Raw genomic sequence first — 10,075 nt, forward strand, 5'->3', positions numbered from 1 at the left:
CAGCCCACGTTAATGTAACAGTCGTGCTGTCTGACACTATCGTATATTTTATATCGTGCGCAGCATGGTAGCAGAGTGGTTAGCACTATGGCTTCACAGTGCCAAGGTGCCAGGTTTGATTCCCGGCTTGGGCCACTGTCTGTGCGGAGTCTGCAAGTTCTCCCCGTGTCTGCGTGGGTTTCCTCCGGGTGCTCCGGTTTCCTCCCACAAGTGCCGAAAGACATGCTTGTTTGGTGAATTGGACATTCTGAATTCTCCCTCTGTGCACCCGAACAGGCGCCGGAATGTGGCGACTAGGAGCTTTTCACAGTAACTTCATTGCAGTGTTAATGTAAGCCTACTTGTGACAATAAAGGTTATTAATATTTTTTTCAAAAATCTCAGGTTGATACAGAGATGGCACTAGTTTCTGTGTATGTGACAGGTCTTAATCATAGCGTTTTAACATGTCCACTCCGCGCTTCCAACTCTGCTTTTCAGCTTTCTACAGTTTGTTTACTTTTCCCTGAGTCCACACCCAGGCATCACCAGTCAAACACAGTGAGCACTAATAATGGATTGACTCATATAACCAAACACCAAACAATTGAACACTACAGCCACGTTGAGGGGGGGGGGGGCACGTTCTCATTGAGAAAGCGAGATGATGCTTATGAGGACACTGTCCTTGCTAACAGTGCTATTGTACGACGGATGTGTCTGCACCAGGTAACTTAATGAGGCTGCACCCATGTGAACTTCTCTCGTCTCTTGACACTGACCCAGTCTGATGGCCAGGTTTTCCTAGGTGGTCAGTTGGGGGGCTACAAAGTTCAACTTGGATATTGAATTTCCCCGCCCAGGCTACTCTCTCTGCTGTTTACTGGGTGATGTACAGGATTGTGCAAGGAGGACCGTGTCGGGCTGTTGCGTGAGTCCCCAGTTGGGATTTGGATGACACAAGATGTTAATGGGGGATGGACTTTGCCAAGTTGGCTGGGCTGAGGTCCCTTATGCCTCATTGTAATGCATGTCATGCATGGACCATTGCCAATAGCTCCATCTGATTTAGCACAGATATGTAACAAAGCAATTCATCGTTTATATTCACTACATTGTTAAAAATAATGAATATTCAGTGAAATGTTTCAATGCATTAGCGCTTTGTTGATTAAACTGTTGCATGTATGATTTCTTCACTTGCCTGGCTTGTTTTGTGTTGGATTTGAATCCTTCTCAACTCCACAAATTTGAGTTGTTTCTCTTTGATTGTGAGTGAATCAACACGGTTGCGGACTGGGTTCTGGAAGGCAGGATTAGAATGGGCGGCTTGATGTTTCAGCCAGCACAGGCGTGATGGGTCGAGCGGCCTCTTTCTGTGCTGGGACCTTTCCGTGGTTCTAAGTGTGAGCACCGCAAGGAGCACGTGCAGAGATTCCGATTCGCGCCGACCAATTTTTGATATTAAAGAGCTAATGTTGTTGAAGGATGTAGTCAAAGTGAATTAAGTGATGACCAAAGTTGATGTAGAAAAGTAGCCATGACCTTCTTGAAGGGTGGGGTAGGTTCAAGGGGCCGAGTGGCCCACTCCTGCTTCCATTTGTGGTTAACACTGTTGCATGGGTTTGAATCTCACCACTGCAGCTGGCAGAGTTGAAATGTAACTAATTAAGAAATTAGTTTAATTAATAAACCTCAGATTTGAAGGCTGGTACCAGTGATTGCCCTTTTTTGGGGCACTAGTCCCTGTAATGGTGACCTTGAAACTATCATCAATTGCTGGGAAAACCTGTCTGGTTCACTAGGGAAGGAAATTTGCGTCCTTACCTGGTCTGCCGTACGTGTGACTTCAGACTCACAGCAATGGGGGTTGACACTTAACTACCCCCCTGAAATGGCCGAACTAGCCACTCAGTTCAAGGACAATTAGAGATGGGCAACATCTCCCCAAATTTTATATTTACACATATAACATGTATAGAGAATGACGTGGAGATGCCGGTGTTGGACTGGGGTGAGCACAGTAAGAAGTCTTACAACACCAGGTTAAAGTCCAACAGGTTTGTTTCGAATCACTAGCTTTCGGTTCACCCGAGGAAGGAGCTGTGCTCCGAAAGCTAGTGATTCGAAACAAACCTGTTGGACTTTAACCTGGTGTTGTAAGACTTCTTAATTCATATAGAAGAAGGGATTTGAATCTTTGTTTGGAATAAAGGGTGGGTAAGAGAAACAGGATTCCGAGACTTTGAACGATGAGGGAATTAAGTAGGTGTGAAATAATATTGCGTTTTTCAAAATTTTCATTATTATTTACTAGGTACCATTAAGACACTATCTCCCCCTAATTTATGCACCAAAGGATTGAGGAAGGAAGGAGATGGGGTGGTGGTTGGGGATGGAGGGAGGGGTTAGTGGCGGGACACAGATGGGTATGAGGGTTGGTGTGGACTCGATGGGCTGAATGGCCTCCTTCTGCACTGTAGGGATTCTAAGATGAGGGGTAATTATTACAAGCCAAGGAGGTTGGAAGCCAATCGAAACCTCAGGAATAATTTCCACCATTTGAGTTGATAAATAATGTAATAGATCTCAAAGCCCGATAAATACGATTCAACTGCTGAGGATAAAGTCTCCCGGCACAAAATAAAGCCAAGAAACACTGCGGCACTGGAAAACGTGAAATAAAAACAAAAGTGCTGGATTTACTCTGCAGGTGTGGCGGGAGAAAAACAGTGTTAACATTATCAGTGGGAATCCTGGGCGCGATTCTCCAAAATGGAGACTAAGCGTGAACGCCGTCGCGTTTCATGATGGCGCAAAATGGGCGCGGGATCCCTCAGGGGGCCAGCACGGTTCACACCGCTCCAACCTCCCTTCCCGCCGCCAAATGGGCGCTGCGCCAACCCGCGCATGCGTGGGGGACGTCTTCAGCGCGGGGGTTCAGGCGCCGGCCGTGAAACAATGTAGGCCCGGGGGGGGGGGGGGGAAGAGAGAGGCTGGCCCACCGATTGGTGGGTCCCGACCGTGGGCCAGACCCCATGGGAGGCCCCCCCCCAGGGATGGAGCCCCCCCCCCCACCCCTCACAGGCCGCGCCCCCGACCCTTCACGCAGAGTTCCCACCGGCAGCGACCAGGTGTGTACGGCGCTGGCGGGACGCTGCTTTTTCCGCGTGGCTGCTCGGCCCAGTCGGGCCGGTGAATCGGCGGCCCCGCCGTGTACAGCAGCCCGCGTCAAACGCGCCAGCGCAAATGGCGCCGATTCTCCGCACCTCGGAGAATCACGCGCCGGTGTCGGGGCGGTGTGGCGCGGTTGCGGCGATTGTCCTGCCCGGCGCTCGGAGAATCGCGTCTCCTGATTTGGGAGAAGGTAGTTTGAAATGATCTTCTAAATTATCAATCATTTCTTTTGTCCTCTCTGTCAGTATTATTTCCTCCTCCTCGTTTATGGGTAAGCACTCTTGCTAAGTGTGAATGTGCAACCACATCTTCCATATTCCGTATCACAGAATTGTTACGGTGTAGAAGGAGGCCATTCGGCCCATCGTGTCTGCACCAGCTCTCCAATTGAGCATTACGGCTTCATGCCATTCGCCTGCCTTTTCCCGTACCCCGATTCATTGTTTCTATTGGTAAAGCTAAAGTTGCCATAGTCCCAGATGACCATAGGCTGCTTTCTCCTTTCAGGGGGGAGAGCTGACTGGTGATGTGGTCAGCACGGTGGGCAGCATGGTAGCATAGTGATGGCATTGTCTAATAACCCAGGCTAATCCTCGGGGGGGGGATTACGCAGCTCCAGGGTCCCGGGTTCGATTCCCAGCTTGGGTGACTGTGCGGAGTCTGCACGTTCTCCCCGTGTGTGCGTGGGTTTCCTCAGGTGCTTCCTCCCACAGTCCAAAGATGTGGAGGTTAGGTGGATTGCCCTTAGTGTCCAAAAAGGTTAGGCGGGATTGCTGGGATAGGGCGTAAGTGTGGGCGTGAGTGTGGTGCTCTTTCAAAGGGCCGGTGCAGACTCGATGAGCCAGATGGCCTCCTTCTGCACTGTAAATTCTTTGATTCTATGATAACCTAACGATCACCACACCTCAGGCAAGGGGCAAGGTTGAGAAGGCGGGGCCTTTGTGAATAACCTCAGGTGGTACGGGAATCGAACCCACGCAGCTGGCCTCGCTCTGCATTGCAAACCAACTGTCCAGCCAACTAAAGCGAAATTAGGCCCCCCCAATTGATGACACCTAATCTGGGGTTTCAAATGTTGCTTCTAGAACATATTGCGAAATGACTGTTCTACCCTGGGCTCCCTTGCCAAAATTGACTTCCGTGTGCAAGTATCTGAATAAAATATGCTGATGGGATTGAATGAAATAAGACGGGAGGAGGTTTGTGTGGAGCGTAAACGCTGGCATGGACCAGTTCGGCCGAACGGCCTATTCCTGTGCTGTGAATTCGAAGTGTGTAATTATTATTTCTTTTCTGTTCACTCCGTTTAGGGGCGTTTATCGTCTGCTGGACCCCGGGCCTGGTGTTGCTGTTGCTGGACGTGTTCTGCCCCAAATGCAAAGTCCTCACTTACGAGAAGTTCTTCCTGCTCTTGGCCGAGTTCAACTCCGCCATGAACCCCATCATTTACTCCTACCGCGACAAGGAGATGAGCGCGACCTTCAAGCAGATCCTGTGCTGCCAGCGCAACGAGGGCAGCAGCAACGTGGCCGAGGGCTCTGACCGTTCGGCCTCCTCCCTCAACCACACCATCCTGAGTGGAATCCACAACGACCATTCAATGGTGTAAACTGGAGCGGGAAGACCAGGTTCGCGGCTGCTCGCTGCAAGGTGACCAGGATCGAGGAGACACCCAGATCTGAACCTGCTGTGGACGAGTGAATCAAACACTGAAAACTAAATACTAAACAAGCACCAGGGGCCTATTCACAAACTAATATGAACACCATTGACAAGAATTTCTGCTTGAGCAGGACCTACTGTGAGACATCGTAACACCAGTTGAAGTCTTACGTACTTATGTTGTATTACCTGCTAAACTGTAGAAATTATAGCTTATTAAAAATATAATAAACTTATTTTATTCACCCCCTCCCCCACTCCTCCATCAGCATGCTTGAGATGGACTTTGCCGAGAAGCAGTTTCAATCCTTTTGATGCTTCACATTAGTACACACTGAGAAAAAAAAAATAGGCATCAGAAGAGCTTTTAATGTGTCTCTCGGAAGAGATGGACGATTGCCAGCTTTGTCCTCTGGGGCATGCAAACTGTGTCAGTCATTAGCAATATTTGAGAAGTGCGTGCTTTCTTTAATCCCCTTTTTATTTAAAAATAACACAGTTGCTCCCAAGCTGACCCAGTCCATTTTGCTTCCAACATTTGGGCCTCTGTAGCCACATTTTACACAGGACGTTTATCTGAGAAAATGGCACAGGTGACCGTTCCGTGTCAGCAGATGAGGATTGTGTTTTGTGAAGCGTTCTGAGTTTCGATAGCGGTTAACGACCTCCTGAATAAATAGTTCATTACTTTGAGCATGTGCCTTTTTTCATTGCTGCTCGACTCTATTGATTAGTGCGTTGCAGTTAAAACGTGCGGTTATAAGTGGGGGGGGGGGGGGGGGGGGGAGAACTGGGTTTTAAATATATAAAACAGTCAGCAAAAGAAAAATAGTGAACTATTTATTTAATATGGTCTGGCAATGTGTTGCCCTATAATTTGAATTCTGATGGCTCGGGGTTAATGGCTCCGGGTGACCAGGTTCTGGTTTTGTTTTGCGAAATCTGGGTTGGCGATATGCTAGACTGATACGTCCTAAGATCTTTGAACAGATTAATTCTTGTCATGCAAGTCAACAGTCAAGGTAATGCCAATCTGCACTGGGCGTTGTTCGTGCCAAAGTAAGTGTTACCAAATATTTGGTGGTGTTATGTTCGAGGAAGCGACTTCTGAGTTCTACTTCCTAATACCGTGAGTATATGTTCCATGGCATATAGATTTCTCCTCTGTCAATTAATAATAATAATCGCTTATTGTCACAAGTAGACTTCAATGAAGCTACTGTGAAAAGCCTCTAGTCGCCACATTCCGGCGGCTGTTCAGCGAGGCTAGTACGGGAATTGAGCCCGCGCTGCTGGCTGTGTTCTGCATTACAAGCCAGCTCTTTAGCCCACTGTGCTAAACCAGCCCCTAGAAGGTGTCCCTTTTGGAATTACAAGCAGTAGAAAATTGCTAACGACTAAAAGGATTTCCTTCAAAATGATGATGGATGAAGCATGATTAAGGCATAGCGTGGAAAGACAATAGTTCTTTGTCAAGCATTCCTCGGAGCAGAACTCCGAACCAACCCCACTGTTTGGGGTAGACGTGGATACCAGTTCTGATTGGTGAAGCATGTTTCTTTGCACTCAAATGAATGGAACGATGGGTCGAAATGGGAAACCACCTCGGCTGCTGTACTGCAATTTTTATACAATTTAGTGGAGTTGGGAGGGTTGGAAAAGTTGCCTTAAATAGTTAGTTTGATAATCTATCGATGATGAATGCAAATTTGGCTGGGTGATTTTTTTTTTTTTTCTTTTTTTTTGCTGATCCTAAAAGTGCCTTAATTTGGGTGTCTACATTCCTGCAGTGCCCTTGCATTGCTGGACCATTATTGCAATTTGCAATGTGCATTGCCAACTGTCAGCTCTGCAATCCCATTAAATGAAGTGCCAGGACTGGAAGCATTGGCCTCTATTTCTTTTCCAAGTCTTTACTATTTAGTAAAATTGTTTTGTACATTTCATGGATTAGGTACAACTTGTACGAGTATTTTTGTTATTATTTTTAACTAGGCAAGGTGTTTTTTTTCTCTCTCAAAAAGACGTAATTTACAGCGCCCCAGATTGTTGTTCAGAGTGGTTTCTCCAAATTAAGCCAGGTTTCGTATTTGGTCTAATTTCCGGGAATACTGCTTTTTCACAAACTATGTAATCATTCTGCAACTTAGTGCTCAAGGCGTTCGAGGTAGTACTGTGCACCAGTAGGGTAAAATAATAGTCCTGATAGTACTTGCTACAGAAACTATTCACCACTAGACGATATAACAATTTTAATGTAATCAGGTCATTATGCATTGTCTTTGTAGCAGTATCTAAAACCAGTATGTGTTTTACCTTAACTAAGCTTTTGAATTTGTATTAGCAAATGGTACTGGGCATTTCCGTATCGATCTATGTACTGTGTTTAACACTTTTCCCTTTCACTCAGAACAGAACTGATTTTTCATTCTTGCATTCAAATTAGTCGGATCCTTTTGGGTCGGCCCAGCTTAATGCAGTTGTTGTCCACCTACGGGACATCCAGTAAATGCAAGAGGGGGAGAACTGGTCCAGGCTGGGGATGGCTGGTGGATTGAGAGAGAGCTTGAAGTGTAAAACCCACGCGGTTTGGCGTAGTCGTCAGACTGTGGAAACCCATTTATTTTCAGGAGGTGCTAATGCTAACTGGGAGTGATGTGGGGTTGGGATAGAAGAAAGATGAAGCGTTCCAATTTATTTTTGGAGAATTGTTAAAATAGAAATGGAATTTTGGATTGCCTGGGGCTTGGAAATCCCTTCTATTCCTGCTCCACAGGCACTATCCTGCTTCCCCCATTCCCACATGTAAACAGAGAACCCTATCCACCAATGGCTGCACTTCATAATGCAAATGGAGTGTGGACAGACCTGAGGATTTTCACCAATCAACACGCTGATTTGTTTTTCTTTGTAATTCTGTGATGTAACACCTGAGACTGTATTTGCAAAGTGTCTTTTGCGACCAACACTAGATCATAATTCAAAAGCTACGAAAGATTCTGTGAAGTAAGGTATTAACAATTTAAGACTTGCTTAACATTTCACGTAATGAATTCCATTGAAAGCTGAAAAGATTTATTTGAGGACCACTTTTGCAGATATATTCTCTATGTATGTATTATGGCGGGAATATCATTATCTTAACGTTCAAAACATAATTCATTAGCTCCGCATAAATTGATAACTTTTTTTTCCCCCAATCCCCTTTGATGTTTTCTTCTGTGATTTTTAAAACGAAAAATAAAAAAAACTCCATTGTTTTGGATGGAAATGTGTTTACAAATTCTTTGTACTTATCTCCATACTTCAGCTTGGTCTATGTTGGCTCAACGCCTCACCATTTATTGGACAGGCCATGGGAAGGATAGAACTGTGGGATTTTGGAACAATTTGATCAATGTAGGAAAAAATGAGGGGCAAAGTTTATTTTTGCCAGCGGGATGGCAGGTTTGCCACAAAATGTTAAGTGTTCCACTTAATTCCCCGTGGCAGCAAAGCCTAAAATTGTTTAGTCTGTGTGCTGTTGCACTAACTGCCATTGCGGTCTTCATGAACATGCAGTTTTTCATTCACACCATTAATATACCAGGAATACCAAATATACTCCATGGCTACAAGAGAGAAAGAAAATGGAAGGTCATGCTGATGGAGTGTGATGAAGGAGGAACATAAAAACTGGACAGAATAAATGGACCACATCTCCCTGTGCAACATAATATATAGAAAGAGTCACTTGGTCATACAGAATTCGGGCATTGCTGAAAAGAGAGACGTGTTGCTGAAGCTTTTCATCTTGCACTCATCAAGACAAAGGCAAGAATTCCAAACTTCAAATGAATACAAGCGAGAAAGGTGTTGATTGGTTAGCCATCCTGAATCCCAATATGAACAACCTTGAGTGTGCCAATAGCTACACCCAATAACCAATGTAAGATAATTAGCCGGGCTCATGACGCGGCTTGTTTACACTTGCTAGAAGCACCATACATTCAAACACAGGGATCCACAACCTGCAAACAAAAGGAATATATTCAAGCCTTGCACCTTTTTTGAATTACCCGGGAGCTTAAGGAGCCTATAGTTCCCCATTGCTTTCTCTATGGCAAGGCCTCAGCCAATCAGAGCCGACTTGCCAACCAATCAGCATCCTTTTCTCAGCATCATTGCCATGATTCTTTGAAATTTGGTATTCCTGCATTTGTTCTGATGAAAAGCTTCAGCAACATGTCTCTCCAGCAGTAATGGATATAAATGCAAAATCCTGTCCAATAGATTGCAAATAGATTTCCAAGGGTAATTCCGGAATTGGGAGGTTATAATGATCAGAAATACCTGAACAAGATTGGGCTCTTTTCTCTGGAAGAGAGAAGTGAGGGGGTGGAGGTGATATAATAAAGGTAAAATGAAATTATGACAGGGTTTGATAGGGTTTACATGGGCAGGGGGTGGGGGGGGGGGGGGGGGGGGGGCGGGGAGGAACTAAAGTTCGAGCTACTGGGATAAGATGGTAGATGTTGAATCCAATAGGGAATTTAGGAGCAATTTCTTTACCTAGTAAGTGTTGAGACCAGGTATGTTTTTTTTCTTTTTGAAAATTTAGTGTACCCAATTCATTTTTTCCAATTAAGGGGCAATTTAGCGTGGCCAATCCACCTACCCTGCACATCTTTGGGTTGTGGGGGCGAGATATGGTTGAAGGTATGGTGCTGCCCGAGACGAGGTATGGTTGAAGTGAATAGTGTAGATGGATTTTCAAACAATGGAATCACAGGTAAAACTGATAGCGAGAGGAAGAGGCACAGGAGGAGGCTCATGAGGGGCTAAAAACACTAGGTACATGTCAGCTAGGCGGGGTGACCAGCTTCTGTGTTGTAGAATTCTATACATTTTCATGCGATCCGTCCTCCTGTGGTAAGATCAATACCGATGAGGAATTTCGCCAGTCAGAACCAGACCATCATGAACATTATATATTGTCGAACCCAATTGTTCGTCAAATGTCCGCACTCTTTCACAAGTGGAAAGATGGGGGTCAATTAGCTCAGTTGGCATCAGGAATGGTGCAAGTTGGCATCAACGACCTGTGTTCAATCCCTGTGCCGGCTGTGGTCGTTCATGGAGGCCCGCCTCCATGCCTTGCCCCACAGAGTGCTGCCCCCTCAAGCTATGTGACATGGGAACAGGAGTAGGCTATTCAGCCCCTTGAGCCTGTCTCGCCATTTAATGGGATAATGCTGATTTGTGACCTAACTCCATA

At 45.8% G+C, this 10,075-nt stretch overlaps 1 protein-coding gene across 4 annotated transcripts in view; it reads left to right on the top strand.

Annotated features, from left to right (window-relative positions):
* lpar1 (lysophosphatidic acid receptor 1) overlaps positions 1 to 5,512 on the top strand; it is a 115,395-nt gene extending 109,883 nt beyond the window's left edge. For all 4 annotated transcript variants that reach the window (XM_072517327.1, XM_072517329.1, XM_072517328.1 and 1 more), the window contains one exon: positions 4,467 to 5,512. In XM_072517327.1, the coding sequence (XP_072373428.1) occupies positions 4,467 to 4,765 (299 nt within the window). In that variant the 3' untranslated portion in view covers positions 4,766 to 5,512. The remainder of the gene's footprint in view (positions 1 to 4,466) is intronic.
* Positions 5,513 to 10,075: the final 4,563 nt, after the last annotated feature.

The sequence above is a fragment of the Scyliorhinus torazame genome, chromosome 9 (genome assembly GCF_047496885.1).
Source record: "Scyliorhinus torazame isolate Kashiwa2021f chromosome 9, sScyTor2.1, whole genome shotgun sequence".
Classification (NCBI taxonomy): Eukaryota; Metazoa; Chordata; class Chondrichthyes; order Carcharhiniformes; family Scyliorhinidae; genus Scyliorhinus; species Scyliorhinus torazame.